Raw genomic sequence first — 19077 nt, forward strand, 5'->3', positions numbered from 1 at the left:
GTACGTCCAGGACATACTCAGTGGTGGGTGTATGTGTAAACATATGCACATGCCCTCCCCCTGGCTCACGAAAGCCGACCTGGCAAGTGCAATGATACTAGACCACTTGTTATAAGATATTAATTTTTCAATGTCGTGCAGTTCCTGTCCCTTTAGGTATGCAGCATGGCTAAGATCTTAATAGATGCGTGTCCTTGCTTTGTGCATAGTCGAATCATTCAAGTTAGCAGCCGCTATTTATTTTACCTCCCTTTGTTCATGATCAAGCCAGCGTTATTAGAAGTTCCATCCAGGCTCTTTGTGAGCAGGAGCCCTTGAGGGTAACCTTGTTGCTTTGCCTACTGTTGCAATACCCTGTAAACAATCCCGCTGAAGCTCAGTGTCCAGGAAACCTTGGATTACTATCCTGACATTGTCAATATTTTGGGAAAAATAGCACCCTTCAGTCCCAATGTATGAAGCTCACACTGTATTCTACAGGCATTCAACCTTATCCTCCAGGTACAAAATCAAAGGTATCATGCACTCTTCCCGTTTTCCATGACTCCACTTCCAGTTCTTGCACCACCTGTTCCGTTTCCAGGAACAGCAGTCTAGGGGACCCCCTTCATTTTATATCGATAAAGTCCTCGCTGATTTCCTTAAAGCACCGTTGATGGAGGAAATCTTGTTTCCTATCCTCTGTTAGTCACGCTCCATCATAGACCAGGTTTCACTTCAGGTGAGACTTTTCTAATTAGCTCAGTAAACGATACCTGGTCACTTTCTGTAGCTTTTTGAGTTTAAAATGTTACGTTTTAACTGACACTTTAACCTAACTATAACATCATATTAACCTTTGTTTTTTTCCAGTGAACATAATATATTGTAGTTATAGTGAGGTCAACGTTTCCATAGGAAATCCTTTTTTATGTTGTTAATAACTTTATCCCCATTTGCCGAATCTCCACAAAACCTTCCAAAAAGGTGCTACATTTTGACCAATTTGTGAATGTAAAGTTTTGAGGTGATCCATCAAGGTGTAGCCAAGACAAAAGGGGGATCCCAAAATGCAAAATCCCTATTCATTTTCCATAGACTTCCTTAACAAGTGATACTGCAAAACTGCTGTACATAATTACACCAAATTTGGCAGGCAGGTAGGTCTTGCTACACAGATTGTGCTTTTTGTGATTTGATGTAAATCCGTTCAGTAGTTTTCGAGAAATTTATGTTAAAAAAATATAGGTATCTGGACAGTTGAGTTCAAGGGACTCTTGCAAGAGTCCTTCAAACCCAATTTTTGAAAACTTAGCATTATGATTGGCCTAGGGAGCTTTTTTCCCCTCGGGCCAGTTCGCTCCTACAGGTGTCGCACTCCCGATGAAATGAGTGCTCTGATTGGCTGCCAGCAACATGAGAAGAATTTTGCTGGCAGCCTTTACAGGACTCTGGGACTTAGTCCCTCATTCTGAAGTTAAATACCCTGCCCTCCAAGCCCCATGGGAGATTGAGGGACCAGTGGGATCCCTGGGGCCCAAATGGAAAGAAATCAGCATTTTCTGCTGTGATCCAGCCAGGACCACATTAAGTTCTAGGCCCCTGGGAGCCCAGCCCCAGAGTTAAATTCCCTTTGTGAATACTTTTTTGAAAGGTCTTCAACACATGTTTCCACCTTCACCCTTCATCATGCCTCAGTGGGACCTCAGAGTATTACTTAACGTTTTGATGTGCGCTCCTTTTGAGCCACTGCACAACTGTCCTCTCAGGCTTCTTACCACCATGGCTACCATCCTAGTGGCAATAACATCTACCTGGATGGTCAGTGAGCTCCAGGCTTTGTCATCTGAGCCTCTCTGCATGCATTCACCAAGCAGTACTGCCTGGACAGTCAGATCTTTCGGGACAGGCACTTGGCTAGTTCTGTCCTGACATTTTTGGTGTGAAGCGGTTTTGCAGACCCACTTCTGGGGAGGTATTGCTTAGGTGTCTATTGTAAGGTACGGAATCTGTGGCTAGAAGTCTCTATCAGAAGAACATGTTGCTTACCTTCGGTAACCCCTTATCCAGTAGAGTCTCTAACTAGCTGCAAATATCTTACTGGCCCACTCATCCTTCCTATTTTGCAAACTGGTTTCCAGGGGCTGGGTTTTTCCCTTTTCAGGGCCTTAGTTTTCCACACCAATGGTCATTGTTCTTCATAGTTTCATAATCCTGGCATGGAAAGTCATGAAAAGAAGCTGACGTCAGCGCACTGGGGTGGTGCCTAGGTAGGCACTGCGCACGCCCCTTCCAGCTCTGAAAATGCCATGCAGAGCCAAACAACGCCACCTACTGGCACAGCTCATAAAACATTTCCAGATCCAGTCTGATGCCTGGGGATAATTGTAAGGTAAGGAATCTAAAATTAGATAGAATTTCTATCAGATGAGAGTTACCAAAGTGTGTGTCCAGATATCGGAGTGCCATCCAAGAAATCCCTTCAAGACTTTCCCCCCTCGTCTCTAGGTGGGTGGAAAGTCTTGAAGTCTTCTAATGTTTGTATTAATATAGATCTTTTCTAGAATACCTTTCATTGCCTTGTAATGTTGTAAACATGCCCATATTCCAAAAGGTTTTGGAATTCTAAAAGTGTTGGCTAGGAGGCTGTGGTGAGTTTGTTCTGTAACTGGGGTGTGGGCAGATTTGTTTTCCTGTCCTGTGTCCCACCTTGGCTGTTGGTATGGTATAAAGAAGACTTTTTCAGTCTATTAGTTGATGTGCGGTCATTACAAGTTAGCGACAAGCTCCACGTGAGCAGCCAACCAACAGTGTGCAATACGGTTAGATGCATCTGTGCATTGAATGTCAAAGGTAAACACACACCATTTTTAGTTACTGTTCATGCAGCTTCGTGGTTTACTAGGGCATCTGTTACACTTCCCTCTTCATTTTAATGAAAAGAAAAGCCCACCTTTTAATGTGCATTGTCTTGTACGCTCAAACCTTGTGTAGTGACAGATTTTTAGATGACTGTGCTTACGCATATTATTTTGAAAAAATGGGGCAGCCCAGTACCCTGGGACCTGGGTAAGTGAATAATATATAAAAAAATGTGTGGGTCCCTCTGGGGGAAGGATATGAATTAACCTCCACGACAGTGGTTCTACCATAAAGAACTTTCTGTACCGATGATGTTTGTGAGTACTATATCACATTTATTGGAAACTTAAATTCAACAATTTAAAGCTAAGTAATCGAGACGCTCCTGTATAACGGCGCAGTGTGAGTGAATTATGTGTTAGTATAAGTGTTTCAGTGCTATTTACATGAAAACTAAAACCAAACTGTGGTTAAAAGTATCAGGTCTCAAGTAAGCACCTGTAACCAAATGTACTGTGAGCCTGCTGAATTTTTGAAAGTCAATCCACAATTTCTAATACAATGTCAATGTTTCGACCCCAATCAAAGAAATTAATTCAGGCGGTTCATCATTGGGACAGAATATTGAAATAGGAGGCACCCCTATTTAATTGTACTCAGACACATCCTAAAATAACAAACAATAACAATAAACCTTCCATCTCATGTAGCCCTGGTGTGTTGTTAATAATACCACTTTTTTGTTTTGCCATCTAATGGCTTCAGGAAGGTCTTAGATCTTCCATGAAAATGAGCCAAGTGTTTAAAGTCCTCTTTAAAACTTGTTGGCGTGGTCCTATGTTAAAGTTAAGGATCTGCAGCCCCGATTTAATCAGGTTAAATGCTTTGGCTGGTAGTTGAGCAGCACGGTGAATCCATCATGATACAACCACTGTCGTGGAGGTTAATTCATATCCTTCCCCCAGAGGGACCAAAACATTTTTTGATCTATTGTGCTTGCGCATATGACGTCATTTGCGTCATGCACCATCACGTGATTGATGTGTTGCCAGGCCACATTGCATGGCAATTGGAAATTAAGCAACGGTGTTGCTCCACGCTGCATCATTACCAGCTTAGGGTTCATCAATGTGCGCATTTCAATCTAGTGATGCATGTGTCAGCATGTATAATCCCCCAAATCATTAAAAACTGCTTCTGTTCACACCTCCTCCTGATACAATCTCAATGTGCAACCTGATAATCAAATTATACTATGTGTGGTATTTGCTTAATCCACAAGCTAATGTGCCTCCATCTGACTGCACTCTTCTTGATTACGATTAACTGCATTTTTCGTCCCTGTTCTCAAACAATACAGTACTATTGCAAGGTACTTTGTTTTGGAGCAAACAGATTCTGTTTGCTTCATGTCAGATGCTAATGCTCAGAGCCAACACTTCGCAATTCATCCACCAAATGAGTTAGTTGTTCCTGGTCTACCAGTTCTGCTCTGGCATGAAGAGAAGGATTATTTTATAACCTATCTTGGAAATATTGAAGATTAAGGGACCAAACTGTCTCCAGAAAGAGCAAAGAGATTTTTGCTGAATAATTTAGGGTCTTACAGATTATAAATTAATAACATGTTTTAGAAGTCATCAGGTTATGTAGATGTTTTCACACAAGCCCTTAAAGACCTTGATCGACATTACTCACCAAGTATATAAATTGTAGTCATGAGATTTAATTTCTTTTAACAAAAACAACCTAAAACCAAAAGTGTAGAAGAGTATGTATTGACTCTCCGACTACTTGCTAGAGATTGCAAATTTGCACAACTATAAGGTGATCTAACTTGATACCAAGTAATAATGCACTCCAAGAATCAGAGCCCTCAGGAGACGTTATGGATCCGTGGTGATGTGGAACTAAAATAAACTCTTGCTGTGGTTCTTAGAGAAGAAGTATCTGAAAGGTGTGCCAAGACAGCTCTTCATCATTCAAGCAAAACATCTGAAGAGTCTGTGAATAAAATTTCTGATCAGAAATGCCACAAGGAAAAAAAAGACAAGAATAAAATTAAAATATTTCAGTCTCAACCCAAATAATTCTCTAATTCATAACATTCTGCTAATTATCAAAAATGTCTCCTACAAGAAGTATGAAATGTTTAGAATGTGTAATAATAGGTAATTTTGCTATGGTTTGCCAGAAGAAGAGCAAGGACATGGTGAAATGCATCAAGCACATAGAAAATACACACTCATCAGATGATGACTTTACCCCACATAGACTAGAAAGTAATGTTCTTAATAGTTCTAGCATAGGATCTAGAAGACAATAGTGCTGGGTAACCTTTTGAGGTGATAATTGACAGGTAGCTGACAACACAGGTTCTCCATATACTGTTATTGCAAAGACTATATGAGATAATGAACTTATTGCAAATACTGGGCCGCATCTTATTCCCCCAGATAATAAATCTGAGTATTACAGTAAGGCAATCCATTACCATAAATAGTGACAGATCAGTGATATTCAAATTTAAAGGCAGGAGACCTTTATGTAAACTCTGTTCGCTCAGGAAGGACCTTCTGTTCTGGGTTAGAAGGACCAAAGTCCTCTGAATGTCATACTCGATCCTAACAATCATAAGCAAGTTCTTGTAGTGTGTGACAGTGAAAATATTGAATTGCATCTTTTGAATAATTTCCCCACTGTCTTTGAAAAGAAAATTGGAAAACTTCAAGGGTTTTCGCATAGAATTGTTTTGTAGTCTGACGCTAACCCTAAAATTCACTTGGTATGCAATCAATTCAGTGTTCGAGCTGAAGTTAAAACTGAAATTAAAAGTTACTTGATACTAAAATTATCGAACCAAATGAATTCTCTGAATGGATTTCACCTTTGGTAGTTGCTAGACGTGCCAACAACAAAATTTGTCTTTCTGTTGACCGTAGAAGTGTTAAAAATATTATTGTAGTTGATCACTGTTCTTTACCAAGGATAGATGAAATGTTACTGATGTCATGTAATACTAAGTGGTTTTCCAGTATTGATCTATCTTTGGCATATCATCAAATTCCTCTTCATCCTGATAGCCAACCACTGAGAGCATTCATTACCTCATTTGGTTGTTATCAATCTCTCTCCATGCTATTTGGACTTGCATCGGCAGTAACTGTATTTCAGAGATTCATGGCAGAATTGTTTGGTGATATGCCCGGGTTAATTTGTTTTCAAAACAATGTAAGTCTGCACAGGATTCCAGATTAACTACTGTTAAGAGGGTTTTAAAACAAACCAATCTCGCAGCCGAAAGTACTAACTGCAAGTTTGCAGAGCAGCAGGTTTATTAACTTGGTCATGTCATCCATAGGAATGGAATTAGTCCTAAGGCTAAATTTCTGGAAGCCATTGAGAGTGTCATTGCATCACAATTTTAGATCTTTTTGGGGCATGGCCAAGAATTGTGCCTGATTTTATTAAACTTTTCAAGTAAAAAAAATAAATCAAAGTCCACTTAAGAATAAATCTGTTTTTGAATGGTCAATTGCACAGCAAAATGTCTTCCAAGAAATTAAAAATGCAATTCGTTCATCAAAAACTTTTCAAGGTTATGATTCTGCAGCTTCTAATTTAATTTCATTGGTGAAGTCCGTGGTCCATGAGTCTTAACTCAAATAGGTGAATAAGGGTATGAATATATTGTAGCTTATATCTCACGTTCTCTCTTTGTCAGTATGTAGAACGACAATCAGTTATTGGGGGAAGCTATAGTTTGTGTTTGGGTCATGGATTATTTCCATACATGCATTTAGGGACAAAAGCTCACTATTCTTAGTGATCACAACCCCCATACTAAACTACTACTGATGGTCTTTTGTCTGCATCACCTAGAATTGCTAGGGTATATATGCGTCTCCAGCACTTTACTTATGATGTACAGAATGTTCCTGGTGTAAAAGATGTTACTGCTGAGTTTTAAGTAGAATTTCTATGCTTTTAGAGGAATTGCATGACAATGAGTGGAACAATATTCCTGTTCCCTCTGTCCTGGATCTTCAGAAGTGTAAGCAAGCAATATCTGAGCATGAATGGAACTCAGTGTATGTTTCTGATGGTGTTTTGAAGAAAGTCGAGAATTGTATTACTCGAGGTTGGTGCACAGAGAGTAAAGTTGATCCTACTCACAGAGGATTTTGGGAGTTAAGAAATTAATTGTGTGATACCACAACCTTTTTGAGGTAATAAAGTAAATCCACCAAAGGAATGAATAAGAAATATAATTGCATTTTCACATGCATGTCATTTGGGCACAGGTGAAACAAAAGGAGATTAAAGAAATATATTGGTGGCTGTTGGACTTTTGCTTTTGCAGGGTCATCCCCAGACTTTTTTGCCTCCTGCCTCCTATATTTTTCTGACATGTTGCTGTTGGCTTTTCAACTCTGAGCACTTTACCACTGCTAACCAGTGCTAAAGTGCATATGCTCTCCTGTTTAAATTGTATGTAAGTGGTTTATCCATGATTGGCATATTTGATTTACTAGTAAGTCCCTAGTAAGGTGCACTAGAGGTGCCAGGGCCTGTAAATCAAATGCTACTAGTGGGCCTGCAGCACTGGTTGTGCCACCCACATAAGTAGCTCTGTAATCATGTCTCAGACCTGCCACTGCAGTGTCTGTGTGTGTATTTTTACACTGTAAATTCGACTTGGCAAGTGTACCCACTTGCCAGGCCTAAACCTTCCCTTTCCTTACATGTAAGGCACCCCTAAGGTATGCCCTAGGTAGCCCCAAGGGCAGGGTGCAGTGTATGGATAAGGTAGGACATATAGTAATGTGGTTTATATGTCCTGACAGTGAAATACTGCCAATTTCGTTTTCACTGTTGCAAGGTCTGTCTCTCTCTCATAGGATAATATGGGGGCTACCTTTAAATATGATTAAAGTGTAGATTCCCCTAGAGAAGAGATGGACAGGTGGAGTTTGGGATCCCTGAACTCACAATTTAAAAATGCATCTTTTAGTAAAGTTGATTTTGAGATTGTGAGTTTGGAAATGCCACTTTTAGAAAGTGAGCATTTTCTTGCTTAAACCATTCTGTGACTCTGCCTTGTTTGTGGATTCCCTGTCTGGGTCAGTTTGACAGTTGGGTTGTTTTTCACCTCACACCAGACAGTGACACAAAGGGAGCTGGGGTGTGATCTGCATTCCTGATTAGCCATCTCTGCTAGGAGGGAGGGGTGGAGTGGTCACTCTCATCTGAAAGGACTGTGCCTGCCTCTGACAATGCTGTCTCCAGCCCCCTGGTGTGTGTCTGAGGCCTTGCCTGGGCAAGGCAGGATTTCACAAGAAGGTGTGAGTCCCCTTTGAAGGAAGGTGACTTCAAAGACTAAAATGGGTATAAGAAGGGCACCCAAACTTACAAACTTTAGAAACACTTCTGGAATCAAGGGGAACCTCTGCCTGGAGAAGAGCTGATCGCTGAGGAACAAGTGCTGCCCTGCCTGTGACTGTGCTTTGTGGAGCTTTCCTGCAGTGCTGCTTCTGCCAGAGTAAGAGGGCAAAGACTGGACTTTGTGTGCCTTCCATCTTGAAGAAGAAATCTCCAAGGGCTTGATGTAGAGCTTGCCTCCTGTTATTGAAGTCTCAGGGATAGCAAAGACTTCTTCCTGCCAGCACCTGGAGTCTCTGGAGAGACCCCTACTCTGCTCTGTGGTGCCCTTCCAGTTCCTGGGACCCTGAAAGGAGAGGCTGGCAGCCTAAGGACAAAAATACACGCACCGAGCGCCGTGCGGAGAAAAGATCGACGCGAATCCGATCGCGGCTGAGAAAACGACGCGACGCCGGCTCCGCAGCTGAGAAACGACGCCGCAGGAAACGCGACCGAAGAATCGACGCCCGGAGCAGGAGAAACGACGCGCAGCATCGCTGACGAAGGCTGAGAGATCGCAACCTGCGCCGCGGGACTTTCGGACCGTCGCGTGGCTGGCTGTTTCGACGCGCATCGCCGTGCCGAGTTGTTTTCGACGCATATAACCGTGCAGGGTTATTTTCGACGCGCACAGCCCGTGCGGGGTTATTTTTGACGCAAACCAGGTACATTTACACGCTAGCAGCGCTAGTGTGTTGTTACAACTACCTAAAGACTCTTTTTATTTTAAACCTTTTAAAAATCATAACTTGACTTGTGTATGTTGGATTTTTTGTCGTTTTGGTCTTGTTTTGTCTAGATAAATATTTCCTATTTTTCTAAACTGGTGTTGTGTCATTTTGTAGTGTTTTCATTAAGTTACTGTGTGTGTTGGTACAAATACTTTACGCCCAGCACTCTGAGGTTAAGCCTACTGCTCTGCCAAGCTACCAAGGGGGTAAGCAGGGGTTAGCTGAGGGTGATTCTCTTTTATCCTAACTAGAGTGAGGGTCCTTGCTTGAACAGGGGGTAACCTGACTGTCAACCAAAGACCCCATTTCTAACATTGGTGACCAGCGGTCGGGATTTGGACTTGTATTTGTACTTGACATACAGTAATTGAGTGTACACTACTGTTTTTGATCTCAGACCACTACGTGACCACATACTACTTGTCTTGTGATTCTGCTTTTTGTTCTCTGATGTCCTCCTGGAAGTATTGCTAATATTTTTGGACTTTGGTTTTTGGTTGTGAAGCCTTTGCAGAAATGGAAGTCAATTTCTGGCACCTATCTATGTATAAAAAGTGGCAGCTTAAAGCATTCTGCATGGAAAGGGGACTGGCTGTGAACAAGGAATCCAGAAGGGAGGATCTTGAGTCAGCCCTGTTTCAGGATGAATTGAAACGTTGTCAGGCAACACCACCAAATGAGTCTGAGGAGGATAACTACTCTGAGGAGGAGGACTACTCCAAAGAGGAGGGCAGTGGCCCTGAGGAGGGAACAGAAAGAGATGATAGGCTCCTAGCTCGAATCCGGAGTCTGGAAGAGCTTAAGAGGGCCGAGGAGAAGAGAGCCTTAGTCCTGGCAGAAAGGAGGAGGGACTTAGAGATTAAAAAAATGATTTATGCTTACGAGCTTAAATTGAAAGAGCTGGAAGTCATGAGGGCTGAGTCCAGCTGGAATGGTGGCAGCAACAATTGTATATCCAGTGATGCTGCAGAAGTGCACATGCCCAGAGAGGTGGTGCCCTACTTGAAGGAGGGAGTTAACACACGCCAGGAGGTTCAGGGGTATGAGGTAGCTCCAGTGATGCACAGGGTCTCTGAGGTAGATTGGGGAACTGGCATGGGGAGTCATATTCCTACTGGTGGGAGGGACACTCTACTGACTCTAGTTGAGAGTGACAGGGAGAGGGGTTCCCCCCAGGTAGAAGTCCTGGTTATGGAGTGTGAAAACATCCCAGAAGAGTGTGGGTTGAGTGTCAGGGACAGTCAGGTACTGTCTCACCAGTCTCAGGAGGGTGATGTGGGGTGCTTTTTCAAAGCAGAGTCACTGGATGGTGGGGTGAAGGGTACTTTGGTTAATTCATGTGAGGGGCTGAGTGATGTAATTGCTGGAGAGCATATGTCTAGTCCTTATTTTCCAGAGCTATGCCAACACCAGGTGGAGTGTGAGTTCTCTGACCCCAGGGAGCTTACAATGGAGGCAGACTTCTGGGTGAGTACCAGAGAGTCTGAAGAGGCATTTGGGGGTGCTCCTGAGAGGAGTGGTCTAGGTAGTTCCCAACCAGGTGAGGTAGGGAAGGATTGTAGTGTCCCAGGTAGGTCCCAGTGTAGTGGGATGGGTGAGGGACCCCATGTCCAGTCTCAGAGGAGAGGGAATGGGGATGGGTTGAGGCCCAAGGTGCCCGAGATCCGGTCCCAGGTCCTGGAGGGTTCCCTGCGGGAACACCAGGAGGGGAGCCTAGCCTGTACCATAGGGCCATCTGTTGAGGGAGACCCCACAGTGTCAGGAGAACTTGGGGGGGCGGCTGTAGCCAGCGTCCCACCAGTTCTGGTGTCTGGCAGTACCACTCCTAGTGAGGGGGTGCAGAAGTCCAGACAGAGGGTTGAGAGGGGGTTGCGGACCCCAGTGGAGAACCTGGAGGGTCAGGGGTCAGCTCTGAGAGCAGAGCCCCCCATGAATGACCTTGGTGAGATCATTTCTGGGTTGGGGGGAATCCAGACTCTGTCAGATGGGCAGAGGTCAGGAGACCTGCGCCAGCCAGACTCTTGTGTGGCCCTTCGGGACAGTGTGTCCCTTGAGGGGGGTAAGTGTGCCCCCCTGGAAGTCCTGGTGTGCCAGGCAATGGTTCAACCGCAGGGTGGTGACTCTGGGTTGAATAATCAGGTTCAGGGGGTAAACTCTGACCTGATGGGGGGTAAGTGTGCTCCCCAGGAAGTCCTGGTGTGCCAGGCAGTGGTTCAACCGCAGGGTGGTGACCCTGGGTTGGATGACCAGGTTCAGAGGGTAAACTCTGACCTGGTAGGGGGTAGGTATGCCCCCCAAGAAGTCCTGGTTTGCCAGGCAGTGATCCAGTCTGTGGGTACAGGCCCTGGATTGGGAGGCCAGGTTAAGGGTGTCCCCCCTGACCTGGAGGAAGGGGCTACTGCTAACAGTGCCCCTACCATGTTGTCTTCTGGGGGGGCCGCTCCTAGTTGGGTGGTTCAGGACCCCAGAAGAGAGGGCAGGGGGAGGGAAGCCTCACCCCTGGCCCTGGTCCAACCTGAAGGTACAGACCCCAGGTTGGAGGATCAGTTGCAGGTTAACATCCCTGCACTGATGGAAGAATTGTGCAGGACTGCTTCTACAAGCACCCTGACAGTTTTTGACTCTGGGGGTGCCGCTTCTGCAGGGAGGGTACAGAGCCCCAGAGGGGAGGACCAGGGTCAGGTTGTCATCCCTGACCTGGTGGAAGAGAGAGTGGTCAAAGGGTGCCAGGCACCTGGGGCTACCACCCCCCACTCTCCACAGTCACAGTGGTTAGAGAGGCCTGAGGTCGGGCTCTCATCCCTGACAGTTGTCTGGGGCCACTGTGGCTTGCTGTCCTGGTGGACAGAGTTGCCCCTGGGGGGGGAAGGACGAGAGTCACACCCCAGGGGTGGAGTGGGCAACACCATTGTGTTGGCCCTGGTGGTACTATCTGCCCATTGCAATTCATCTGTGAGCAAAGTAAAGTTAGGTGCTGCACAGATGGTGTCTGTAGATGTGGAGAAGGGTTCCCCATGGGTTAGCTTAGTGGGCCCTGAGAGTATGGACAGAGGGATCCAACTGGAGTCAGGAAGGCGTAGAACTGGAACATGCCCCTGCTGTTGTGGGCCTGGGTCCCTGTTCTATCGCCCCAATCAGGGAAGTACATCAAGGTATTGATTGTTCTCCCCTGGCTTTAGGCTGGTAGGGGGTCGTGTTGGACTTTTGCTTTTGCAGGGTCATCCCCAGACTTTTTTGCCTCCTGCCTCCTATATTTTTCTGACATGTTGCTGTTGGCTTTTCAACTCTGAGCACTTTACCACTGCTAACCAGTGCTAAAGTGCATATGCTCTCCTGTTTAAATTGTATGTAAGTGGTTTATCCATGATTGGCATATTTGATTTACTAGTAAGTCCCTAGTAAGGTGCACTAGAGGTGCCAGGGCCTGTAAATCAAATGCTACTAGTGGGCCTGCAGCACTGGTTGTGCCACCCACATAAGTAGCTCTGTAATCATGTCTCAGACCTGCCACTGCAGTGTCTGTGTGTGTATTTTTACACTGTAAATTCGACTTGGCAAGTGTACCCACTTGCCAGGCCTAAACCTTCCCTTTCCTTACATGTAAGGCACCCCTAAGGTATGCCCTAGGTAGCCCCAAGGGCAGGGTGCAGTGTATGGATAAGGTAGGACATATAGTAATGTGGTTTATATGTCCTGACAGTGAAATACTGCCAATTTCGTTTTCACTGTTGCAAGGTCTGTCTCTCTCTCATAGGATAATATGGGGGCTACCTTTAAATATGATTAAAGTGTAGATTCCCCTAGAGAAGAGATGGACAGGTGGAGTTTGGGATCCCTGAACTCACAATTTAAAAATGCATCTTTTAGTAAAGTTGATTTTGAGATTGTGAGTTTGGAAATGCCACTTTTAGAAAGTGAGCATTTTCTTGCTTAAACCATTCTGTGACTCTGCCTTGTTTGTGGATTCCCTGTCTGGGTCAGTTTGACAGTTGGGTTGTTTTTCACCTCACACCAGACAGTGACACAAAGGGAGCTGGGGTGTGATCTGCATTCCTGATTAGCCATCTCTGCTAGGAGGGAGGGGTGGAGTGGTCACTCTCATCTGAAAGGACTGTGCCTGCCTCTGACAATGCTGTCTCCAGCCCCCTGGTGTGTGTCTGAGGCCTTGCCTGGGCAAGGCAGGATTTCACAAGAAGGTGTGAGTCCCCTTTGAAGGAAGGTGACTTCAAAGACTAAAATGGGTATAAGAAGGGCACCCAAACTTACAAACTTTAGAAACACTTCTGGAATCAAGGGGAACCTCTGCCTGGAGAAGAGCTGATCGCTGAGGAACAAGTGCTGCCCTGCCTGTGACTGTGCTTTGTGGAGCTTTCCTGCAGTGCTGCTTCTGCCAGAGTAAGAGGGCAAAGACTGGACTTTGTGTGCCTTCCATCTTGAAGAAGAAATCTCCAAGGGCTTGATGTAGAGCTTGCCTCCTGTTATTGAAGTCTCAGGGATAGCAAAGACTTCTTCCTGCCAGCACCTGGAGTCTCTGGAGAGACCCCTACTCTGCTCTGTGGTGCCCTTCCAGTTCCTGGGACCCTGAAAGGAGAGGCTGGCAGCCTAAGGACAAAAATACACGCACCGAGCGCCGTGCGGAGAAAAGATCGACGCGAATCCGATCGCGGCTGAGAAAACGACGCGACGCCGGCTCCGCAGCTGAGAAACGACGCCGCAGGAAACGCGACCGAAGAATCGACGCCCGGAGCAGGAGAAACGACGCGCAGCATCGCTGACGAAGGCTGAGAGATCGCAACCTGCGCCGCGGGACTTTCGGACCGTCGCGTGGCTGGCTGTTTCGACGCGCATCGCCGTGCCGAGTTGTTTTCGACGCATATAACCGTGCAGGGTTATTTTCGACGCGCACAGCCCGTGCGGGGTTATTTTTGACGCAAACCAGGTACATTTACACGCTAGCAGCGCTAGTGTGTTGTTACAACTACCTAAAGACTCTTTTTATTTTAAACCTTTTAAAAATCATAACTTGACTTGTGTATGTTGGATTTTTGTCGTTTTGGTCTTGTTTTGTCTAGATAAATATTTCCTATTTTTCTAAACTGGTGTTGTGTCATTTTGTAGTGTTTTCATTAAGTTACTGTGTGTGTTGGTACAAATACTTTACGCCCAGCACTCTGAGGTTAAGCCTACTGCTCTGCCAAGCTACCAAGGGGGTAAGCAGGGGTTAGCTGAGGGTGATTCTCTTTTATCCTAACTAGAGTGAGGGTCCTTGCTTGAACAGGGGGTAACCTGACTGTCAACCAAAGACCCCATTTCTAACAGTGGCCATGTGTGGACATAGAAACAGAGAGATTTGTCAGGGAATATTTGGAGTGTCAAACATCTGACAAATCATAAAAAGCATTGAATCCTCTTTTGTGCCCCACTGAATGCCCAAGTGTACCTTGTGATAGGCTTCAGATCTAATGGGATGCAAGTCCAGAAAGATTGTACTCCTAAATACATCATAATTCTAGTGGATCTGTTTACAAAATGGGTGGACCTTAAAGTTGTAGTAGACAGTTGTAAACCTCAAGTAGACACCCAATCTTTTATCAAATTATTGTATGAAGTTCTTTTCCAAAGAAGGTTTTCCCGATTCTATCCTAACACATAATAGGTTACAGTTTAAATCCCTTTAAATATGGACATTTTCTGGAATCACACAAAATGTTATGTTTTTATATATCATCCCTGTAAAAATGGTGCTATTGAAAGGACGAATCGCAGTATCAAAGCGACATTGAACCTGGCTATAGTGGTCAGGATGGATTCTGTGCATGAGCTGGAAAAATACTGTGGACTTATAAGACTATCATATCAGATTCAATCGTATTAAGTCCTTTTGTTATTATGCAAAGGCATATTTCTTACACTAAATCCAGTCCTGATTGGGTGAAAAGAAGCAGCCTGGTTCATTGTGATTTGGATGAGGTTAGATTGGCTTAAAGTAAATACAATAACTATTACGATAACTGACATGGAGTCAAGAATGTGAATGTGTGCTGATCAATGAGTATGTGTCAAACATAGAAAAGATATGTAAAAGTTGCTGTGTATTAGCAAACCCAAGCAGGTTACTGAAAATTCTGAAAAAAGCAGTTGTGATTGGCGGGTCACACATGTAGCATTTTAATTGAAAGGAATGGCTTGGTTGATGAAGTTAAGAATTTGACTGATTCAAAGAGAACCTTTTGTTGGCTACTGGATGATGTTTGTGACAGTGGGATTCACATGAATGGAAATTTAGCATACCTACTCCACTTGAAATCACATTTACAGCTGAAACTTCACAGAATAACTCTGATTTACATGTAGGTAATAGACCGCATGTGAGAAATTGGGTTGTTGGTTTACTGGGGTGGGAGCTCTTGTCAAGCAACAGGATGAACCACCAAAAGCCACTAAATCAATATGTGCTTAATTCTGGGTAGCTTGGCAAAAAAATGCAGTCAGGCGTGCATAACTTAGAGACAATATGTAAAGTATTTATGCAGCACACAAAGAGTAACACAGTGAAAACACAGCACAATAAAAATATCAAACTGATTTAGAAAAATAGAGTACATTTTAATAAATCATTTGATACCAAAACAACAAAAATCCAGTCAGTAGAACCGGAGTTATGCATCTATAAACTTCAAGGTTCAAAAATAGCACCTAAAAGATAAAAGCACAACCAAGCGTCCAAGAGTGTATGGAGACCTCTTGTGGGTTCAGGACTCACTCAGGCTGGGTTCAGGTTAAAGATGGCGGGAGCCTGTTATGTCCCTGTGGCTCTGAACAGGAGGCCAGCAAACTAGCCCATGGAGTCACTTCTTGTAGTCCCTGGTGCAGGTGTAGAAGCAGGGCTCAACAGCTAGGCTATCTTCCGAGGCTCCAGGCAGCAAAGCAGTCCTGTCCTTCCAGGTACAGCAATAGTCTGACAGAGTGCACAGCAGGTCACAGCAGCCGGCAGTCCTCTGAGAGTCCTTCTGCAGATCCAGTAGTGAACTGAAGTGTGCGTCTGAGAACCCTATTTTATATCCTGGTGCCATGCTCCTAGAAGGTGGGAGACGTTTTTGGGAAGGTTCTTTGTAGTTCTAGGAGATCCCTGCCTCCCCTGCCCTGGCTCCAAGCTGGATGCAGTGACAATACAGGGTTGTTAGGCCTATTATGAGGAGCAGGGCACAACCTATTCAGGTGAAAGTAGGGCTGTGCTTAGCTCTACCATCCCCCACCCTCCCATCAAGCCAGTTAATGACTCTTTGAGGCTCAGCAAATCTCAATATTTTGTGACTGAGAGGCATTCACAAAGTCTGTCAGCTAAACTCGGATCCAAGACAGGCTGCAGACATCAAGGTCTAAGGGCAAGAAAATGCCAACTTTCTAAAATTAGCATTTTCAAAACTGTAATGATAAATCTGACGTCTTCATGTATCGTTTGGTACCATTCCATAGGTACCAAACATGAGATATCTACTTCCTCTTATATAGGAATTACAGAAATTACATGTAATAAGGAATTCACAATTCAGGACATATAAAACATAAAAGCACAACCTTTTAATTACACAGCACCCTTCCCTATGGGCTACCTAGAGCCTACCATAGGCATGACTTGTATGTAATAAAAGGGGAGTTTAAGGTTTGGCAAGGAGATTTAAATGTGAAGTCGACATGGCAGTGTGACACTGCATTCAGGCTGCAATGGCAGGCCTGGGATGAGTTTTAGAGGGCTACTTAGGTGGGTGCTGCAGGCCCCCTAGTAGCATTTCATTTACAGGCCCTTGGTATATGGTATACCACTCTTAAGAGTAATTTAAATATGCTAATCAGGTATATCCCAATTAAACCATGTTTAGGGGAGTGAGCACAAGCACTGTAGTACTGGTTAACAATGGTAAAGCGCACAGAGTCCTAAGGCCAAGAAGAGCAAATATCCAGCAAAAATAGGAGGAGGAAAGTAAAACGTTTCGGGGTAGCCCTGTGGCGAAGGCCATTTTCAACACTGCATTTTTAGTCTGAAAATGATATTGTTTGTAGTAAGGATTCCTCTGATGACTTACAGACTGACAATATGCAGCAAGTTGATCCAACCTTTCTAATATGTCACATGCTCTCAAAGTAAGTAAATTTGGCAGAATCATCAGAAACGCAGTCAGGTTTAAAGATTATGGCCCTGATTTAGAAGTTACTCCTTCACAACGGTGACCGATATCCTGTCCGCCAAAATCTAAATCCCACAGGACATAATAGGATTTAGATTTTGGTGAACAGATATCCATCACTGTTGCGACGGAGTAACCCATCTGCTGAGTTCTACGTCGAGTCATATGTCATGAATCTGTGATAGTTTTGTTTATTTTCACTTCATTTAGGGTACCCTTTAGTAGTATTCTCTGAGAGTTGTTTTTTGTGTGTAGGTTTTTTGTAAAAAATGAAAAAAAAAATTTTTTAATGTCTAGTGTTTGTCTCAAAATTGATCTTTGCCAAGATTCCTTTAGCTGCTGTGTAATGTTGTAACCATGTCCGAATTCCAGAAGTTGTGGGGATTCTAAAAGTGTTGGCTAGGAAGCTCAGGTCAGTTGGTGGTGACTCGGGCATGGACAGATGTGTTATCCTGTCCTGTATCCTACCTTGCCTGTCCACATGGAATAAAAAAAGCTTCTACAGTTTACTAGTGTACGAGCCATCATTACATTCCTCAAGGCTTCTGACACTTCTGAATAGATACTGCATATCTTTTTCTCAACTGAATTGATCTACAAAATAGCTCTGAAACTGCAGTTGTTTAAAAGCATTATATGTAGCTTTCTTATTATTCAGTACAAACCTGTTACGTTTGTGAAACTGAATTCTGCAGTAACGTTCCATGTCTGTGTTTTGATTCAGAGAGCTCTCCCACAAATGGAATGCAAAGAAAATAGGAGGCCATCTTCTCCTTAAAGCGTGAGTATGGTTTATTGTTCTGCTTTCTTTTTTTTCTAGCATGTATCGACTGGAGTATTTACAGATAGATCCTTGCTAAATCCAAGCAAATCCAACTATTCATCCACAGCTAAATAATCACCTCTCTCATTCTAGCATATTGCTGGAGATGTCCATTTTCTAGAAGCAGTTTTACTCAACCTTCTAGCGTTTCATGGCAGAATCCCCCAAGGACTAGTGGGTATTGACTATCTCCAAACGATGCAGAAACAATCTACATGTTCCTTAATCTTTTTTCTATTGATGTCATTTTAGATCACTGTGATTAATTGTTACAAGGGGACTTATGAATACCTTTCTTTTAGGATTCGTTTAAGATATTAAGCTGTCTGTTCATACATACCATGAGCTTTTTTGAGGTTTAGTTTTACTACTGCAGTCAGGTAAAATATTGTCTTGTTATTGTTCTTGGCAATGCTTGTATTGGGTAGAATACAACATATTTATGTATGACTCCAGCAAAGATATGTTTAAATACAGTGATTACTGGGAACGCGCTTTTTTACTTTGCAGCTCCTTCACTCTCACTCATTATCTTTTAGAAATGGTATAATGACGTGTCTTGTCAATGATAAAGAGGCCCATGAACAACCAACTGCACTATGTTCTGTGTTTCCCTTGTCTTAGGCAGACTGCCACTCCAACGAACACCTATTGCTTTGCTTTTGATTTATGGCTAGTTTCACTTCTGTGTATTTATATCTCGACTACGAATTTTACAGTATGTCTCGGACAGTCTCACAGGTGTAGCTCTTTCCATCGATGGAGTCAGGCAAGTGAGTACTTTATCAAAGCCCCATCTCTTTAATCATAGTAAACACTTCCACAATGGACTGGGGACTCTCATGAAGCACTAAGTAGAGGCGTTTGGCATTGACCAAAGATAAAGGCTGTCTTTCTGGTCCTCTCTTCAATCCATTACATCATCAGACATAGCCATGGTACCCATACACAACAGAACTCTTGTGCTACCTCAACAAAATGCAAGGCATATGATTCAAGACCACCTTTAAGGAAGCTCAAACAGCCTGGCATTGCCTGTTTGCCTAAGACCTAAGGGTGACAGCAGTTCATCCCT

General features: G+C 43.8%; 1 protein-coding gene across 2 annotated transcripts in view; it reads left to right on the forward strand.

Annotated features, from left to right (window-relative positions):
- The window catches only part of SLC25A46 (solute carrier family 25 member 46), a 225300-nt gene that overhangs the window by 182162 nt on the left and 24061 nt on the right, over positions 1 to 19077 (forward strand). For both annotated transcript variants that reach the window (XM_069226441.1, XM_069226449.1), the window contains exon 7: positions 17904 to 17960. In XM_069226441.1, the coding sequence (XP_069082542.1) occupies positions 17904 to 17960 (57 nt within the window). The remainder of the gene's footprint in view (positions 1 to 17903; positions 17961 to 19077) is intronic.

This window comes from Pleurodeles waltl, chromosome 1_1, assembly GCF_031143425.1.
Source record: "Pleurodeles waltl isolate 20211129_DDA chromosome 1_1, aPleWal1.hap1.20221129, whole genome shotgun sequence".
Lineage (NCBI taxonomy): Eukaryota > Metazoa > Chordata > Amphibia > Caudata > Salamandridae > Pleurodeles > Pleurodeles waltl.